Here is an 18,840-nt window from a genome sequence, read left to right on the forward strand (position 1 = left end):
TGAGACGTATCCGGACCGACTACCGATAACCGATAACAAGAATATGATTTCTATGTGTAGCATTTCGATAAGGAGCATCCTTTGATAGAGTATCATTCAGATCTTTGATTATCAAATCTTTTCTAACACTGGCATTATGTCCATTTTCAAAGGCATTGCACTCGTTACTGGCGCTGCATCAGGTGAGAACTAAGGTCCAAAATAATGACAACGACAACGACTGACGAGGTTCGCAGGCATTGGCCGTGCAACTGCTATCTCTTTTGCTCGTGAAAGATGTCTACGTCTTGTTCTAGCAGACCGGGATGCAGACAAGCTCAAGGATACTCAAAAGACAATTATCGACATGTCGAAAAACCAAAACCAAAACATTCAGGTCATCGCCATCCCCACTGATATCTCAAAAGAGAACGACATTGAAAATCTTTACGATACTACGATCGAAAAGTTTGGCAGGGTTGACTATGTAGTCAACGGAGCTGGTTCGTAGCTTTCCATCCAATGGGCCAAGTGACGGATTACTGATTCACTCACTACACAGGCGTTTTGAGTAACAACAAGAGATCACATGAGTCTACCATTGAGGAATTTGACTTGATTAATAATGTGAATTATCGCGGATGCTGGCTCTCATCGCGCGCGGCTATTCGACAAATGCTAAAGCAAGAGCCTTTGCCGACTCACGACGGTAGACCTGGGTCCCGAGGAAGCATTATTAACATCGCCAGTCAACTAGGAGTCGTTGGTCGTCCGGCAGCACGTACGTCAGAGGCCCCATGCTTATGAAGCTTCAACTAATAACGTTTGATGAACTTACAGCGGCTTATTGCGGAAGTAAAGCAGCCGTGATCAACATGACGAGATGCGACGCCATAGACGTAAGTGCAAACCTCTTCCAAGTCAAGCTCTTGGCGCGTCTCTGATGCTGCATTTTAGTACTCCAAAGATCTTATCCGCGTTAACGCTGTCTGTCCCGGCGTTATTGATACAGCTATGACACGGCCACAAGCTGATGTTCTAGCCCCCGCAGTCAATATCGCGCCAATGGGTCGTATGGGCACAGCGCAAGAGGTTGCTGACTGTGTTTTGTTCCTTGCCAGCAGTAAGGCTAGCTTTGTGCAGGGATCTGCGATGATGGTGGATGGCGGATATGTTATTAATTAGGCCTATATGTCTCTCAAAAATGCAATATCTCCCGCCTCCACTCCTTAGGGTATTAGAAAAATTGACCGCTAGGAACATAAGAGACAAAATTATTAGACCAACTTATGCTGCTTAGACTAGGGTTCTTAGACTACTTATTTTTGTATCCTAAGACTTAAGAGGCCAATCTTTCTGCTACCCACTAGCCACTGTTATATTCAAAGTATCAGAATACAAAAGTCTAGGAGTTCTTAACAGAGGATGACACGGCACGTCACTGATGGATAATGTAACGAAACGGATTGGAAATCAAACTGGTTGTTTCAAATAGAGATGATGTATAAACTGCAATTCTATCTGTATTATAGGAATATCAGACTGAGACTTATGTTTCAAGCAGCATTGGCCATGCTTGTCTAGATAGCTTACCTATCGTTGTTGGCGCACGAAAACGCTCCTCCGATTAGGCCATTCGCATACGCGTCAATAATGTTTTGAACAACTCCATATGTCCCTCCAATCGTCAAGAAGACAGACAACGCAATCATAAGCCAGTTGAGATAGTATACAACAATCTGCCACCATTTTCCCTGGCGATAGTGCTGGTGGTCGTAGATCCACAGGTATCCTGGGAGACCTAATGCGAGAGGCGAAAAGGTAAGACTACCAGCCAGAGCGAGGAGGTAGTTGAAGATGGGAATTCCAGATGCGAGAATAAAGGAGACAGCCGACATAGTAAATGTGCAGCCAAGCCAGACTGCCCAGTGGGTAACGGTGTTCTTCTGGAAGTGCTCTGAATGGCGCAGAAGACGGACAAACATGTACTTGGCAGCAACGTGAACGTAGAGACAAGCGCTGACCAAAAGACCAGTGAGACCAATGCCGTAGGCAACTTTCTTGATGGTTTCGCCCGCGCTTCCCAATGACGGAGAAGCGACCCATTGTCCACAGTATCGGTAAACAACAAGGGAGAAAGTCAGGTACGAAGCAGTCACGATGCCCATACAAAGATAGACAGCCTTATTGTAGTCTCGGGGCTTGCGCATTTCCGAGATGACAGGCAGAAATGCGGATGTGCCAGCGCCAGAGCAGAAGATGGTAGCCACAGAAGTAATACCAGTAACAAAAGTCGGGTTACCAATAACGTGATAACCAAAGTCGTAGTCTCCGGTCTGAGGAGCAGCAGCAGGTCGTTCGAGGGTAGTGACTCCGACACTAAACAACTCGTCAGTAAAAGAATAGGAGGTAAGAGTGGAGAGAACTTACACGACGATGAAAACAGCAACATAGACGGTCAGAAAGCCCGCCCATGTGAGCCAAGCAATATTCTCAAACTTGCGGACACTTGCCAAAATAAGAACAGCGATTGTCGCAACAAGCATAAACCAATTAGTGCAGATGGCATGGTTCGACAGCACATTGAGAGCCACAGATGTACCAAAGATACCGGATGCGCCGACGATGGCGTATGTGACGAGGAAAAGAACTCCAACGACCTCCTTGAGCCATGCACCGCCGACAACATTGGCCATGTCGGCGATGGAATGGCAGCCTGCATGCGCATTGCGAAAGTTGCCTTGGATAATGGCGCAGTACGTGTTCAGAGCCTGCCAGCCAAGGACATTGATCGCACCGGGAAGTGCACCGAGGACGAACATGGCTGAAGGGATCGTCAAGACACCAGTGGCGAAGATGACTAGTGCTGTATATCAGACCATTGATTGAAAAGTAATAGTGAACTGTGAAAACATACCCTTGAGGAAAATGACAGAAGCCTGGATCCATCCTACAGTCCGGAAATCGACAACGCCATCACCCTGCCGAAAGACTTCGCCATCATCGACTTTCTCCTGTCGCCCAAGTTCAATGCTACCACTACTAAGCCTGCCAGATGGCTGCTTGTCGGCCTTGGTAATCTCTGGCTCAGAAGAACTGATATTGGCAGAAGATGTGTTGATCATGATTGATGTGTTTGTGATGAAGCAAGAGAGCGAGTTAGTAGGTTCAAAAAAACTCTGGGTTCTTCAGCTTATTACATATTAGTTGTCGATCGCCGTTAGATAGTGGCTCTCTTGTCAATCTCGAATTTATGTACCAATGGTCTGCACCAAGCCTGTATCAAAACCCTGGTCGCTTTGACCAAGTCTAATGATAAGGCAGGTCTGGGGTAAAAACATCCTTGTCAACTCTGGGGAAGATCCTGACTCGATGTAAAGATAGATAAGAAAGTTGGAGTATAGTGCGTTCAAGTTGGAGACTAGCGCGGACCTGGCTTCCTGGCAGGTGGGTTGCATAGAAACCGGTACTGATTTAGTGGCTGACATAAATACTAGATCACTCTTAGTGTATATATGGCCTAAGAGTGGACTAACGATTTCGTCTGTATAGCTTCAAGTCCCTATTTTTTAGCAACCCGCCTGCCTGGAGATATCTTGGAGTTACCCCATGATAGGACATGACGTCTGATTAGTTATCGGACTGACTGTTATCTGACCGTCTTGGAGTCAAGCACTCGGTAGTTGAGTTGAGTTATTAATGAGTGCCTCAAATCCCAGCCTTTGCCTCAAACTCTATCTCTAGAACGTCCCATCTTCATCGCCTACAATTGCGCCATCATATTAGTCTATTTTGACCCTTGGTATCAGGTCTACTCAGTCTCATCGAATCTATTTGCATCAACACACTTTCCACGCCTCTATAACACGTCTGGATCAGCCCCACGCAATGCCTAAACGCATCCTCTGCTCGTACGGTGTCGACGTTGATGCAGTTGCTGGATGGCTGGGCTCATACGGAGGCGAGGACTCTCCCAGTGACATTTCTCGTGGTCTGTTTGCTGGAACTCATGGAACTCGTCGCATGCTCAAGTTGTTCGATAAATACAATATCAAAGCAACTTGGTTTATTCCTGGACATAGCCTTGAGACTTTTCCAGAAGAATGTGTTATGGTACGCGATGCAGGTCATGAAATTGGCCTCCATGGTAAGACAGTCCAAACTTTAAGTCCATCCAACTGACAATCTGACAGGCTATTCGCATGAGAACCCGTCAGATATGACGCTAGAGCAACAGCGTGATGTCTTGGATAAAACACATAAGATGCTAACTGAATTCTGTGGGAAACCGCCTCGTGGATGTGTCTCCCCGTGGTGGGAGACTAGCCGAGAGGGCGTCGATCTAATGCTTAGCTATGGCATCGAATATGACCACTCAATGTCTCATGATGACTGCCACATGTATTATTTGCGGACAGGGGATAGTTGGACCAAGATTGACTATAAACAAAAGGCCGAGACCTGGATGAAACCATTAGTTAAGGGTCAAGAAACAGGTCTTGTTGAGATCCCTGCAAACTGGTATTTAGATGAGGTAAGTAATATCTGACTGACTAATAGCTGGACACAGATATGCTAACACCTCTGGCAGTATGCTTTATCCTTGGCAACTAAGATCAAATCACAATATACTAATCTTATCTTCCAGTCTTCCTCCCATGATGTTCATCAAGGACAGCCCCAACAGCCACGGCTGGGTCAACTCACGAGACGTTGAGGATCTTTGGAGAGATCATTTTGACTACTTCTACCGGGAAGAGGCAGATGATCCCGATAACATTTGTGTTTTCCCTATTACATGTCATCCCGACGTTTCAGGCCGACCACACGTTCTTTTGATGCATGAGAGGTAGGAAAAGCTACAACGCCTATAATGTAGTTTAAATACTGACAGAAAACACAGATTGATTGAGTACATCAACAAGCACGAGGGTGTTGAGTGGGTGACGATGGAGCAGATGTGTGACGAGTTCAAGAAGAAGAACCAGCCGCCCGAGGGTGCTTTACTGCCAAAGGTTCAGAGTTAGACTAGGATGTTATAACACAAGCAAATAAAGGGTTGTTTACTTTGGCACAGACTTTAAATACTGCTCTAACGTCCTTGAAATGTACCAGCTCTTGATGGATTCCAAGATCTCTGAGAATTCAGATTGAGTGGCCGTACATCGCAGCCACTTTTACTTGAGATATTGAGCTCTAGACTAGATGGTCCGTCAATGCTGGAAACTCTTGGAGAATTACGAGGTCACGGTAGAGAAACTATTAGAAGCATGCATTGAGACTGCAAAAGTAGAATTCTGTTAGGGGTATAATCATAATATTAAACAGCACACTGAGTGATAAGGATGTACCACTGACTGACTGACGTACTCGTTTCCCTTAGGGTTAGAAACACAAACTCCAACTCTCACAATTAGATCTTCTTCTGTATGAGCATTTCACGATACTTTTCTAAACCTACTCCGATGATGTTGATGAACAGCCACTGCGTATTGCTCTTGAAGAAATGCGCCCATATCTTTAACACAGCCAGAGACAGATTCCGGGGGTCTGTGAAGTCAAGAAGATTTGTAATCTCTTGATCATCATGGCTTTGCTCAAAGTCAACGACAGTGTAGGCCTCTTCCACAATGCATCTTACCCAATGCAAGATTCTATCTTCGCTATCTGCACACATCAGTCAGTCAACATTAGGGACGTCGTTTGGAAAAGTGTAAAATAATTTACCAGTCAGCGGGCTTTCAGAAACTGTTTCAGCCAACTTGGACAACCACTTGCCCAACAGTACAGCACAGTCAAGGCCGGACAGCGAGTGCCTCACGCTCCAGAAAAATGCTTGACTCCTAGCCACACGATCGACCCCAAGTCTTACAGGGATGCCGATCATGTGAGTGGCATATAGCAGTGCTGCAATGATACCGTCACTCCGCTCAATATCCGGACTACTCGCGATGGCTTCGGAGATCAGCTGCGGATCACGTGTTTCAAGCTGTCTAAAAGGACCCAGATGGAGGTAGATGCGCACATAGGCCAGCGCTAAAAGGGAGCTGGAAGTAAAGGGGATGGGTCCGTTCTCGTTGTTAGGATCGAGAGTGGACTCTGGGGCTTGTTGCCAGCATGAGGTCCACGACCGCAGACCACGTCTACAGTGATAATTAGCGTAAAAGCAGGAAGATGCGGCCGTTGTTGGTTCTTACTCAAGTTTCTCCACCTCTTCGCTAGGTAAGGAGGCTGAACTGCTAGTAATTGGCAAGCTCAAATCTCTAACTATGTGTATCCTCTGGAGTAGTCCATGAAGCAAAACATAGTTTCCTAGAGGTGTTGGAATCGGGAACAATGGCGCAGACTCGCTTTTATTATTGAGTAATAGTGATAGGGCTTCTCGAAAGAATAGCTGCGGCTCTTGAACCTCCCTAGCCGCAGCACGCCATGATGCCGCATTTGGAGCTTTCCATTCTTTTGTTGAGCAAGGTAATCGAAGGCCAACTTCGTTACTGCGGAGTGTCGGATACACATTATATGCAATGGAATGCGTATGGAGAAAGGAGAAACATATGAGCTTAGATCGTCTACACGATTCTTGTTTGGCCCAAGTTCGCCAATCGTGCCACAGCGCATTACTATCATGAGGATGACTCGATGGCGTTGACGAGACCAGCTCATCCACATCCTCAAGACCTGCATTGCGGAGAGCCTGAGTGAGAATACCCTGTAAGACAAAAGATTCTTGCACCATGGCTGCTTTGGGTTCCCACGTAGAAAACCCCATGAGGGTAACCAAAGCTCTTATGGTCTCGACTTGCGACTCCTTATCTGGAGCATTGCTATCACGACCGCTTTGTTTGGCAGAGTTTACCGTATGGATTCTGGGTATTGCCGACATGTCGAGCAGCTCTGCATTTCTTCGCAACCGTTCCAGCACCAAGGCTTTCCCGGCGAAGAACAGCCTCTCTGAAGCCTTTCTCTCAAAGCAATACTGAGCACCGATAGCGGCGATGCCAAAAATCAGTTCGGGTGAGTGTTCCGTGATTTGCCACGTAGGTACATGGATAAAAGGCATGTGGGAGTGGAAGCCCCCAAAGAAAGATGTTATATATCGAGTTAGAGAATGTCTTGACGGAACGCAAAAAGTAGGATCAAGTAGATGCGAAAAATCTTGGATAGAAGCCTTGACCTTGGATCTTTGCTCCTCAGTCACTTTGAACAGGCGTGTCTCAGGATCAACAGCGCGAGGATCTAGAAAATTATAAGCAACAATTGTGTGCCATACTTACTGGGCGAGCTTACTGTCCGTGTCAGAGACATAGTTGTTGATCCTGTTTCCAGTAACAGAAGGTAGCCACGAGCTGAAAGGCGTTCCAGCTCGTGTTGGTGCTCCCTGCTGAGGAGAGGTGGTCTCATTGTCTTCATCTCGTAATTCAGGGTCGACAGGGTCTTGGTATCTGTCGCGATCACTAAAGAACGGACTCCATTCGGCAGATAGGCCAACACCATCAAGGAAGCTGGTGAATTCGCGAAAGTGTGTATCAAAGTCAACGCCTCCTTGGAGTCAGCATCTGACCAAGAGCATTCATTGTAAGAGTCTTGATACAACATACCACCGTCAAGCATCTGGGGGGAGAAAAAGTTGGGAACGAACTGCCCGGCGTCTATGTTTGGTGGACGTTGAGTCTGCTCTTGGACTGCCAAGGGAAGGGGAGCAGGAACAGCAACAGGAACTTGCATCGCCTGTTGAGGCCTGGCGCAGAAACATGGGTCGACATTGTGACTGGAAATACTATTTTGTCTTGACTGCGTTAACGCCCCAGGTCCAGGTCCTGGTACTGGTACCGACCCTGGCGATGGTGCATCACCTTGATGCTCAGCTATCCTCTGATGACGCGTGAGCAGATCGCGTCGCGCAAAGGATGCACCACAGTGGCACAAAAAGGGCTTCTCTTTGGTATCTAGTCAATTCACATCAGTCGTTTATTCTATGCTACATCTACACCTGCAGGGTAAGGACTCACGTGTTCGTACGTGACGCTCTAGATGCTCTGTCCGCTTGAAACTTTTCCCACAGTGGTGGCACATGCGAAGATTGGCTCCTCCATTGTGGTCCACTTTCTGTCGCTTGTTTGAAGACGTTGATCCGACCATATCTTGAGTCATCTTGACTCCAATCGATCGTTGGAGGTGGAGATGGAGAGGAAGAACAAATGCTGATGGGGTAGTGCCCAGTTTATCTTGGAGTTGTTGCGAGTGTGGGGGTTGGGGTAGCATCAATGATAGCGTTCCTTAGTCTATGAGCGATATGTCTTCTAAGACGCTCGCTATCTAAAGTAGTGTAAATCAGCGAGATAGACCTCTGTGTCCTCAGGGTATCAGAAAAATTGGCCGCTAGAAGGATAAGAGACGAAATTAGTAGATCAGCTTATGCTATTTAGATTATGCTCTTTAGGCTATTTATTTTTGTAACCTAATACTAGGGAGGTCAACCTTTCTGCTATCTGGTAGGCTGTTATCAAGAGATTCGTCTGCTTAATTAAAAAAGAAAACTATTTTACTATATCGATAATCAAGGAGCTTCGACTAACATAAACTTGCCCCCAGCCTCTCGGTCAAAGAAGAAAGCTACCTAGACTACTTTCCAGAGCTTTGGCAATACGAAGCACTTTTTTCTCCTCCCAAAGTCCTCCAACAATCTGTAGACCAACTGGCAGCATGACAGATTCGTCATCAGCAGCTTGTGACCACCCAACCGGAAGCGACAGCGCAGGCTGACCTGTGACGTTGAAGATGGCTGTGTTGTTGGTCATACCAATGCTAGGCTCGAACGACTTGAGCACAGATTCTCTCGATCCGTGTCGTGGTGCGACAAACGGCGTGGTGGGCATAATGATAGCATCGTACTCCTTAAATTTGGCCTCGTACGCATCGCGCATCTGTCTTCCGATATTGACCGTCTTGGAATAGAGGCCCGGGAAAGTGCGTTGCAGGTACAAGCCATTGATAACTGTGTTTTTAGTTGACGGGAATAATTTCTCAAATTGCGAAGCGGTCCAAGGTAGACGAGCCTGTTCAAACTCGGTCAAGTAGAGACCTCGGCGGCCGTTGGCCTGACCCAGAATGCCTGCCGAGCCTGAGATGCGTTGTTGGATGGTCCATATCGAAGGGCCTTCCTTGTGAATAGGAATTGAGATGTCTTGGATTATCGCTCCAAGAGACTCAAGTCTGTTTACCGTTTCAAGAAAGATCTTCTTAACACCCGGTTGTATGAGACTGTTGTCGTCGTATCCCTCCTCCAGAACACCAATACGGACACCTTGTAGACTTGCGCCATTCAGTGACTCAAGAAAGCCAAATGACCCATGCGGCGCCGCTCCGAGAGATCGATCATCGATTCCGTCGTAACCTGCAATAGTATCCAAGCAAGCTGCAATATCGTCTACTGTCCTTGCAAGCGGACCAGCATGATCGTCGATCTGGTCACCACTTGAGATGCCAGTGTACGGCACGAGCCCATGTGTCGGTTTGAATCCCACACAGCCACACAAGGAAGCAGGCACGCGAATACTTCCACCTTGATCTGTTCCAATGGCAATATCGGCCAGACTACTCGTGACAAGGGCAGCACCACCAGACGTGCTGCCACCAGCTGAGTAACCAGCCTTGCGCGGGTTATCGATAGTGCCCTGAGCACTGGTAAAGGACGACGTCGAGTTGCAAAAGTTCTCGCATGTCGCTGTTCCCGTAATGACAGCTCCAGCCTCTAGAGACCTTGTCACAACGGTAGCGTCTGTGGATGGTGTCCATGCTGGAAATGCGTCACTACCAAAGAACTGCGGTACACCAGCTACAGCAATACAATCCTTCAGACAAACCGATTTGCCGGCGAGTGATGAGCGTGATGTCTTGTCGCCATGAATGGTGAAACGGTGTGCCCAAGCGTGACCAAAGGCTTGTTCATGCTTTTCGGGCAAACGAACATCTTGGCGGGGAAATCTTTCAATGTCCGGAATGGGCTGGTAGTCCGGTAGACTCGAGATCCGTTCAGCACAATCGTGAACAGCAGCGAGGAGGAGTTGATAGTCTGCCGAATCCTCGGGGCGGATGGTGAGCTCTAGACGCTCAAGAAGAGCCTCTACATCACCCTTCTTAACAGGGTTGCCTCTTTGCAGCCAAGCCAATTAGCATCTTGTACTGTTATCAATTGAGAGAGTAAGAACCTACGGTAGAATCTCTTTGAAAAAGACGGACATGATGGGGGATCTGGACGTCTGGCTGATAAGATACTTAGGTAGGTAGCTTGATCTAGCGTGTCTTGGTATAGGCTTTGAATCAAGAGATAAAGATTTCAATCATCCATTTATCCATATCTGTAAACAAGCTTAGTATTTTCCATGGCTTGAAAGTACATTGTTCCTGATGGTCCGGTCCATACATCTAAGCGGTTGGGGTAGTTGGGGTCACTCCAAGGCCCTGTTGGAGTACCCCACCACCACGCTGGAGTAGGAAACAGCTATGTTGTGTGGCAATCCTTCATACCAGCATCGATTTTTAAACTGGTAGCCTCACTAGCTATCTAGTTGATTCCCAGGTTGAAACATTGATGTAGAAAGGGCACAAAGTACCTTTTATAAATATGGTCTCCAATACTGAACTACCGTCTCGTATGAGGGCAGCCTACATTGCACAAGTAAGGTAATCCAAACAACTATCTAGACTAGACTAGCTGACATTCAGGTAGCACAATAAACCATATGCTCTCGGAGATCGCCCTTTACCTTTTATCAGAGACACAGACATTCTTGTACGTGTGCACGCTGCTGGATTCTGCCACTCAGATCTACAAGCCCTGCGAGGTGAATTTGAGAAACCAGCGCCCATCGGTCTTGTCCCATCTCATGAAATAGCGGGCACCATTGCCAAGATTGGCAGCAGTTACAGGGGCGATCTCAAAGTAGGAGATCGAGTTGGCATTCTAAACTTCAAGCATGCATGTGGCTCTTGCGTAGGATGTCGATTAACAACAAGGAAAGGAGAGAAGCTTGATCCGCGATTTTGCAACGACCGCGAAACAGCTGGATTTCTGCATGACGGCGGATTTGCAGACTATGCTTCTGCCGATCCCGAAACGACGGTCAGACTCCCTGATTCAATCTCATTTCAACAGGCCGCACCTTTGACCTGTGCGGGTGCTACTGTCTGGGCATCTCTCGAGGCCGCGACATCTGGACTTTCCAAAGGTGAAACAGTGGCGATTGTGGGCATTGGCGGACTCGGGCATCTTGGTGTACAGTTCGCCAAAGCACTGGGTTTCCGAACTATCGCGGTGGATAGCAGACAAGCTGGGAGGAAGCTAGCAGAGGAAGTGGAAAATCACAAACTAAAGCCTGATCTGGTGGTGGATTCGTCTGATACGGACTGTGCCTCCAACATCATTTACGATTTCACAAAGGGCGAGGGCGTCGCCGCAGCCGTCGTGTGCACGCCGTCACTCGAGGCTAATCGCTGGGCACTCACAATCCTCAGGATCAAAGGCACGCTGGGGATACTGGGGCTTCCTCAGAACCCTTGGCAGTTTGACGCTGCTCCGCTTGTCTTTAAGGAGCTCTCTATCAAAAGCAACTACGTCGCTGGGAAGGAAGCGACCGACAGAATGATGCGAATAGTAGACGAAGTTGGAGTAAGATCGCATTTGACAGTTATACCGTTTGACAGGATCCCCAGCATTGTAGATATGTATGAGGATGCTTCGTTCAAAGGGCGCATAGTAGTGCAGATAAAGGACCATGACTGAAACTGTTAATTTTATATCAGAGACAATGACAGATAAATATTCCATGGAATCAAGATGTGGGCTGATATTCAATTCCACTCTATGTTGGTGTGATCCATCTCTTCTAATCCATTCTTGAGATGATGGACCAACATGAAACTACCTCAAACACAAATATGTTCGACATGCTCATATACATATAAATCAACGGGGAAACTCGTGATACCGGACGTCCAACCTGGCCTTCGACGACCTCGGTACACTTATATCCAGAAAAGAAGGATCCGACGTATCATGTCTGGTGACTATTCACCATCTTTCTTGGTACTAGCGTCTTCACTCTTAATACCTGTTCCGTCCTCTGCATCGGTCTTCTTCTCAACATCTTTCTTCTCCTTGGCGTCCACCTTCTCTTGAATGGGCTCCAACTTCCCCTTCTCCTTCGCATCGACTGTCGACTTCTCTTCCTGGTCCTTGCTGGACTGAAAGTTAAAGGTGGCCGTCAGATTAGAGAGGCCATCGGTACCAAAACGAGGGCCGTGAAGAGGAACAGTTTGGAAACCATGGTGTTTTTGGTTCGTGTTGGAAGACAGGATCTCAGGAACCTCAAAGACAACAGCAAGTTTTTCAATCCTGGGGAGTCCGGTGCTTGTTCCGGCGAGGTCGGTGATTTTGGGGAGACACTGCATCTCTATATCCGTGTCCTGGCTACTGCCTCCAAGCTCTGAACTGGTCTGGGAGCGTTTCTTGGGCCAACCGCCGCCAAGTCGTTCGATGATACTCTTGCTGTTGAACTGCGAGGAATCTCTTAATTCTCGGTCTTCCTCCTTTTCCGTTTTCCAGTAACGTTGCTCTTCTGGAAGGCGGAAGATGTTGGTGCAAGAGTACCACACGGGCATGAGATGATCTTTGGTGAAGAGTATGCGGGGCAGGAGAACAATATCTTTGATGAGTTTCCCAAACGTTCGAAACTCATCTTGAAGCTCTCTGGTGCGAGTCTTTTGCACCATGTCCCGCAAGACCATGCCGATGAAGTAGCCAAACATCAGACCCAGAATGATCCAGGCAAAGACGCCGGCTTGACGGTCTTCGTATAGGGACCAGGGGTCTGTGAACTCGAGGTGGGTTTTGTTGGCCATTGTTGACTTATCTTCAGTGGAAAGCAATAGTGGTGGTGGTGCCATTTTGTTCATATGATTGAAGTAGAAGGATGAAAATGGATCAATTTCCACGAGGAGACTGTGATGATCGTCTGAAGGTTAGACGTGGGCATTAGGGGAGAAGATAAAGGGAACGAGAATGATAGGAAATTTGAAAGAAGATGGGACATGTCTTTCTATGATGGTTGATTACTACTGTGGGATCTTTCAATATTGGCATGCGGGTAATGGACGAAGTATTGGTACTTGTTGATGGACTTTGTCAACAGCCAAACATCAACTGCCTCAGGTCAAAGGTATCGCCAGGGCCGAAGATTTGAGGCGATTCAAGGACATCATTGATCGAGGACAACGGTTCCTGAGCAGCCATCTCGCATATGCCCAACGAATCGGACAGGCCTTCCATTTAATATCGCAGCCATCAATGCCACACCAGGACAATGTCGAATAAGACAGGACCAGCACGATAAACCCGTTTGTCGTTATTGGATGTCAATGAGTATTGCATGTTTTAAGCTCTCTCGACACCCTTGGAAACGGCCTTACTCTTCGGCCACAGCGTAAAAAAAAGGAGCATTTTCCCGAGCTCGCGATGACAACAAAAAAAAAGCCCGCATTCAAGAGTAACATGTGCAAATCGGTTACCGATACTAAAAACCCGTGACTTTGAAGTTGTTAGTGACACTATTTCCATTTTAGACTTTCACGTCACTGTCAAAAGTATAAATAGGAAGGACCCAAAAAACTTAAAGTCGGGTCGCTGATTCAGGACGCTTGTGTTGTAACTTCCCGATCTAACGACACTCGAATAAACTGTGTTTACTAATCCCTCAAAACATTGTGAATATTTGATCAACCGGGTCTTTAACTGTCGCTACATTTGTGCCTGGCTGTTATATTCTTCATGGAGAAACGGTTACCGCCAAACAGCTGCCTGTCAGTGTCAGTGCCATTGCCATGCCAGTGCCACGCAAAGTGACATAGTAACACCAGCAAAAATGACCACTCCAATATCAACGTCGCCCACCGCATCGCCTTCGCCCTCGCCCTCGGCCTCAGCTTCCTCCCTCCTCCGTCGCGTCAGCTCCTTCAAGACAAAAAACGACATTTCCGAGCGTTTGGGTTCCCTGAGGATGAGTGCGTCTCCTGTACCTCTGCTCTTGCTTCTGCTACTTCTACTTCTGCTTCTGCCTGCCCTTGCCAAATCAACACTCCAAGGCTGACTTGAAAATGCCTTTTTCAGCCAGTGTCAGAGTGCGCACAAGAAGCACTTCTAATCCTGCCACTGCCGTCAGAAATCGCTCTCAGCCTGCCACACCTGTTACGCCCAACACGCCATCATTCCCAAGGCTGCGACCTCCGGTGAATGTTCCCCGTTACAACCTTCCTGCATGGGATCGCGCTGTTGATGCTGTTTGTCACAACGCGGAGCCTAAAAAGGCGAGTTTTGAGAAAGTGCTCAAGGCCTTTTTCATCGATCATGGCCGAAGAAAGTCGTCAGTGGGGTACTTCCGTCTTCCAGACTCAGTGCGGCTTCGAATCTGCATGTACCTGCTCCCTGATAACGACAAGCCTCTGCGCCTGAACAAATTCCCATTCAACCGAGATGTCTGGCGCTCACAAGACTTCGCATCGGCTTATTCTACCCTGGGTCGAATCTCGCCGTACTTGGAAGTATCATTCGCCTTTCGCGCAGATGTTCTCATCACATTTCTCCAGAAAACGAGACTACACGCCGTTCTCTCACCATTCACAGGACCAAGAGTGAGCCCCCTTGTGACGAAATGGCTCAACACGTATGGGACATACGCAACCAACATCACTATCGAGTTGGACATGTCGCATCTGAGCGGCGCTCCGGCCCACGACGCTGCAATGCTGCTGGCCAACTCTGAGAAAACCGGGCTGCTCTTCAAAGACTTCCTCATGTCACAACTGAAGCGCAGCGACGATTGCCCTTTGGAAAGCCTGGTCCTTTTGTGTCGAAGATTCTACGGAAAGCGGCCGTCGAAACCAGAGCCCGTGCCAGTCAACACCGCAAGCAGCCGACCACCTTCACGAGGCGCCAGAACACCAGAAGTGCACAGTCCAAGGGGTAAGGCTCTTCAATTCTGGGAATCCAGATCAAGAGACAAGATAGTTTTGAGCCCCGCCTCATCCTACGATGACCTCAAAAGCGAAACAATGACTCTCCGTCTTCAAGATGACTATTGTCCAGACTCGCACCTTTTGTTCTGCAACTACATTCTTCACCTCAGGGGCCGCATCACATCTATTCGAATGTGCGGCTTCAGCGACGACTATACGACACGCCTGATAGGAACCTTTTTCTCGGGTCAAAAGACGCTCGCCTACCGTGTCACGCCATCAACAGTATGGCCCAAACTCGACGGCCAGAAGTCTTTCCAGGACGCAGGCCACGGCATCATTGCGCTGGATGAACACGAAATTCCTGCCTCGGACAACATACCTAAGTCTTTGCGCAAATGGCAAGGCTGTGTTCAGCTCCCACCACCACTTATCGATTACCGCGGAAACCTCCTTCTTCCCACCCTAGTGGGCGACTTGCAGCTATTGAGGGGAGACGTTTCGCGAAGCGACACAAGCTTATCGGAACGTACATGTGAGGAACTACAGATCAAGGATAAGAAGAAGAGTTTTCTGTCAGAGAAAAGAGCGTTTTCTTGGTTCAAGGAACGAAAGCTCAAGAATAAGAAGAGAGAGTTGTCGAGAGACGCCGATACGTCATATTGAAATGAAATGTATCATCACCAAGGGCGGGGACTATGATAGAAAGGTGGCTCATGTATGTTCTCATTGGGCCCCAGTATAATGGGCCGGGTATAGATTCATCAGGTCATAATGATGCACGCACAACCAGTTCTTGTGCTACCCAATACATAAAGAAGTTAAACTAAAATCTGTTCTATAATCTTTCGTCTATCACACAAACGCTCATTGCTTTTGTAAAGACTGTAAAGAGTTAGCAAAATGTCTCGAGTTATGTCTGTGAAATATTGAAAAGCAGTCCAAACTTACAATTGCGAACTTGCTTCTAGCTCGGATTCTGCTTCCGAAAATCATCAAGACCCATGGGACAAGTGTGAGTACAGAGGCAATGCCTCCCAATACACATCCCGCAGTTCTCAGTCCAAGGTTGTCGAACATTATGCCAGTCAAGACCGGGAATATGCCACCCAGCACATTGCGGCTGAAGCTCTGTGCAGCGAGTGCTGATGAGGCGTACATGTGGTACGTATCGGCAAGGTAATTGAACGTGGCGAGGTACACCGAGTAAATACCCCAATTCGCAAAACCAATTCCAATAGCTTGCGTGTAATGGCTCGTGCTGGCAGGACTCAGAAATGCAACAAATAAGCCGGCAGGAAGAAGAAGCGACGTCATACACGAAAAGTATAGCCGAGCCTCGGGGGAGTCTGCAGGGAAGTGCTTCCTCATGAATCGCCAGAACCGAGACACTTCTTTCTCGTGGCAAGGACCAGACCAAAGAGGGTGCTTCATGAGATTCTCTTGGAGAATAGCCACCGTCGTTGCAACGATGGCTGAAATCATCATTGCGACGTAGATGCGCATAGACATGTTGTAGTTGTCGCTGTACAGATATGGCACGACGGAGAAAGACAGGTAGAGAACGGCCCATGAGAATGCGGCCCAGAGAGAGAAGGAAAAGACGACAGGCTCGGTGAAGAGGAGATAGAAAGGCCTTTTAACGGAGGTGGCCATCATCTGAAGAAGAGGAGGCCGCTGCTCATCGGCTTCCACAAGCCACCGAATCCTTCGTAGGTTGCTTCTCTCGTCGTACTCGACTTTTGTATCGTGTTCTGTCAAGGTCTCAACGCTTGATGCAGATGAGCTGTTGCTGCCGTTTTCCTGGGCATCAGTAACCCAAACTCCGTAGACGCCTGCGTCCTCCAATTTCTGGTACCATTCATTCAACTTCTTAGCCTTCCGCGACAGTAGCACTGACCCCCGAGTCTCCTTGAAGAGCGCCACGATAGCAATCAACAGCAACCCGTCCAAGATGACTTGATGCCAGAATGACCATTTCCAGGCCAGAGTGTCATCCTCCAAGTCGTTGACGAAAGCAGCCGCCACCAAGGGACCAAGCCCGGTACCGAAGAGCACAAAACCACTGAACAGTGCCATAGGGGTGTTTCTCTCTTCCTTCTCCCAGAGGTCGGCGATGACTCCACCGACGACTGAACTAAAAACAGAACCGCCGACACCAACAAAGAAGCGAGCGATCAGCATCCCAACCAAGTTTGGCATGACAGAGCAGACGGCTTGGAAGATGACAAAGACAAAGCCAGCCAAGATAAAAACTGGGCGTCGGCCCCAGATCTCAGAAATTGGTGCGAGCGCCATGGGAGCAAAGGCAAAGCCCGCACAGAAGGTAGTGATTCCAACAAGTGTTGCTGTGTGACTTGCTCCTATATCCTTAGCCATTGCTCGAGAGGGGGGTGAATAAGTTCCAGCCGTGTATGCTGTGAGCATGGTGGCGATACACGACAGCGCGAGCATAATGTTCTTCCGTGCCCGCGGCATGGTGAAAGGGGATGCGTACGGTCGCAGGTCTGGACATTGTGGCAGACTCGGGGTATCAGAAGGGGTCGATCCATGATATGAAGGAACTGTTGGCGGGGGAGTGTCGAGGGTTAGATAAAAATATGATATAGGATCTTGGCTGCCAAGTTTCGATTGTGTTGTCGATGCTGGGACAGTGTTCTCTAGCCCTATCTCGAGATCACCAAGGTCTTGAGGGGGAGTATCTGCAGTCTGACGCAACCCAGGTTCCGTCATGTCAACAAGATATAAAAATATTGATAATCGATGCAATGGTGTTCAGTGTTGGGTGTATGGACGTTATTCGCCTTGAATTAATGTCTGAGTAAGAAGTGAAAGTGCAAGGACAGAACTATTGGAGACACGGAGTCAATAAGGGCGAGAAGGAGAAGAGAGGAAAGTAGTAATCCACAAGAAAAGTAATACCCGGGGCACAAACCCGGGGTTATTGAGGCTGGGGTTACAGGGCAGGAGATGAGATGAGGGCCAGAAGGCGGGATCTCGACGGGAATAATATTGTCTTGGCAGGGTATCCGCTTGTTTAACGTTGCGGGACCTTTGTTCTTGCGTGTGACTCGGCCATGAGGAAACGCTAACGGATAGTACGTTCTCACCGAAGGGTCACAACGACGAGAGGGAGCATTGCATCTGCGGCACGGTCATGGATGCTGCAGTAGGTAGGGGAGAGGTCAGGGCAGAGGTCGGCTCGATGAATAAGACTTGGTGTGCACCTCAGCTCTGGTGATCGGCCGAGACGTCTGATTCGAGATGATTTTGACCTTATTCGATCGTTGGCCAGCTCAAATTTGCAAGAAGGAAATACTAAAGTCGTTTCGTATTCCCTCAATTCGCCTTATGGTGACCCGCGGGTTTCTCGCCGGGGCCCATTGCCTTAGTAGTATAAAAACCGGGCAGGGTGTCGGGAATAGCATGGATATGATCTAAGCTGGACGCTAAACATTTAGCCAAGTCTAGAAACTCCACGTCACCTAAAACCATCTTGAAGATGCCGTTCGGCAAAGCCTCCTTTCGGACAGCCGACAGTGAACGGTACGTTGTCTGATTGGCCAGGTTTCCGAATATCTGCAAGCCAAGCACTTCTGTACAATAGAGGGGTCCGGTAATAGCAGGTCATATCTTGCCATTGCTGTATACCCGGCTATCTCGTTTGCAGATCCGATATCTCCGCCATCTGGCCTTTGTCAAAATCGATGATGCATGCGCAGTACATACGCATTGGCGGGGTCCCATTTCCGCGGCCTCCATGGTCGTCGACATGCCACCCCAAATGTCGGTAAATGTAACCAGGCACCTGACTGGTCACTAGTGTTCCGTTGCTCCTTTCGAAGCATGTTT

The 18,840-nt window shown here is 48.2% G+C and overlaps 9 protein-coding genes across 9 annotated transcripts; 3 read left to right on the forward strand and 6 right to left on the reverse strand.

The window, feature by feature from the left end:
- Positions 1-136: 136 nt before the first annotated feature.
- FGSG_07501 (uncharacterized protein) lies at positions 137-1,164 on the forward strand (the record flags this gene model as incomplete). The annotated part of the gene is made up of 5 exons (XM_011328975.1): positions 137-182; positions 237-482; positions 542-760; positions 820-878; positions 937-1,164. 5 exons carry the CDS (start codon positions 137-139, stop codon positions 1,162-1,164), a joined length of 798 nt encoding a protein of 265 aa, XP_011327277.1.
- Positions 1,165-1,496: 332 nt separating this feature from the next.
- Positions 1,497-3,104, reverse strand: FGSG_07502 (uncharacterized protein; the record flags this gene model as incomplete). The annotated part of the gene is made up of 4 exons (XM_011328976.1): positions 1,497-1,500; positions 1,573-2,358; positions 2,410-2,839; positions 2,897-3,104. 4 exons carry the CDS (start codon positions 3,102-3,104, stop codon positions 1,497-1,499), a joined length of 1,428 nt encoding a protein of 475 aa, XP_011327278.1.
- Positions 3,105-3,867: 763 nt separating this feature from the next.
- Positions 3,868-5,006, forward strand: FGSG_07503 (uncharacterized protein; the record flags this gene model as incomplete). Its single annotated transcript, XM_011328977.1, has 5 exons — positions 3,868-4,126; positions 4,173-4,456; positions 4,540-4,569; positions 4,653-4,828; positions 4,883-5,006. The coding sequence occupies 5 exons, from the start codon at positions 3,868-3,870 to the stop codon at positions 5,004-5,006; spliced, it is 873 nt and encodes a 290-aa protein (XP_011327279.1).
- Positions 5,007-5,216: 210 nt separating this feature from the next.
- FGSG_07504 (uncharacterized protein) lies at positions 5,217-8,130 on the reverse strand (the record flags this gene model as incomplete). Its single annotated transcript, XM_011328978.1, has 7 exons — positions 5,217-5,276; positions 5,441-5,646; positions 5,707-6,122; positions 6,177-7,215; positions 7,267-7,518; positions 7,578-7,925; positions 7,989-8,130. The coding sequence occupies 7 exons, from the start codon at positions 8,128-8,130 to the stop codon at positions 5,217-5,219; spliced, it is 2,463 nt and encodes an 820-aa protein (XP_011327280.1).
- A 449-nt stretch (positions 8,131-8,579) lies between these two features.
- Positions 8,580-10,220, reverse strand: FGSG_07505 (uncharacterized protein; the record flags this gene model as incomplete). Its single annotated transcript, XM_011328979.1, has 2 exons — positions 8,580-10,131; positions 10,192-10,220. 2 exons carry the CDS (start codon positions 10,218-10,220, stop codon positions 8,580-8,582), a joined length of 1,581 nt encoding a protein of 526 aa, XP_011327281.1.
- Positions 10,221-11,455: 1,235 nt separating this feature from the next.
- On the reverse strand, positions 11,456-11,755 carry FGSG_13158 (uncharacterized protein; the record flags this gene model as incomplete). The annotated part of the gene is made up of 1 exon (XM_011328980.1): positions 11,456-11,755. The coding sequence occupies one exon, from the start codon at positions 11,753-11,755 to the stop codon at positions 11,456-11,458; it is 300 nt and encodes a 99-aa protein (XP_011327282.1).
- Positions 11,756-12,045: 290 nt separating this feature from the next.
- On the reverse strand, positions 12,046-12,879 carry FGSG_07507 (uncharacterized protein; the record flags this gene model as incomplete). Its single annotated transcript, XM_011328981.1, has 1 exon — positions 12,046-12,879. The coding sequence occupies one exon, from the start codon at positions 12,877-12,879 to the stop codon at positions 12,046-12,048; it is 834 nt and encodes a 277-aa protein (XP_011327283.1).
- A 964-nt stretch (positions 12,880-13,843) lies between these two features.
- On the forward strand, positions 13,844-15,654 carry FGSG_07508 (uncharacterized protein; the record flags this gene model as incomplete). Its single annotated transcript, XM_011328982.1, has 2 exons — positions 13,844-14,016; positions 14,144-15,654. The coding sequence occupies exons 1-2, from the start codon at positions 13,899-13,901 to the stop codon at positions 15,652-15,654; spliced, it is 1,629 nt and encodes a 542-aa protein (XP_011327284.1). The 5' UTR covers positions 13,844-13,898.
- Positions 15,655-15,855: 201 nt separating this feature from the next.
- Positions 15,856-17,721, reverse strand: FGSG_07509 (uncharacterized protein; the record flags this gene model as incomplete). The annotated part of the gene is made up of 2 exons (XM_011328983.1): positions 15,856-15,873; positions 15,940-17,721. 2 exons carry the CDS (start codon positions 17,719-17,721, stop codon positions 15,856-15,858), a joined length of 1,800 nt encoding a protein of 599 aa, XP_011327285.1.
- Positions 17,722-18,840: the final 1,119 nt, after the last annotated feature.

The sequence above is a fragment of the Fusarium graminearum genome, chromosome 4 (genome assembly GCF_000240135.3).
Source record: "Fusarium graminearum PH-1 chromosome 4, whole genome shotgun sequence".
Classification (NCBI taxonomy): Eukaryota; Fungi; Ascomycota; class Sordariomycetes; order Hypocreales; family Nectriaceae; genus Fusarium; species Fusarium graminearum.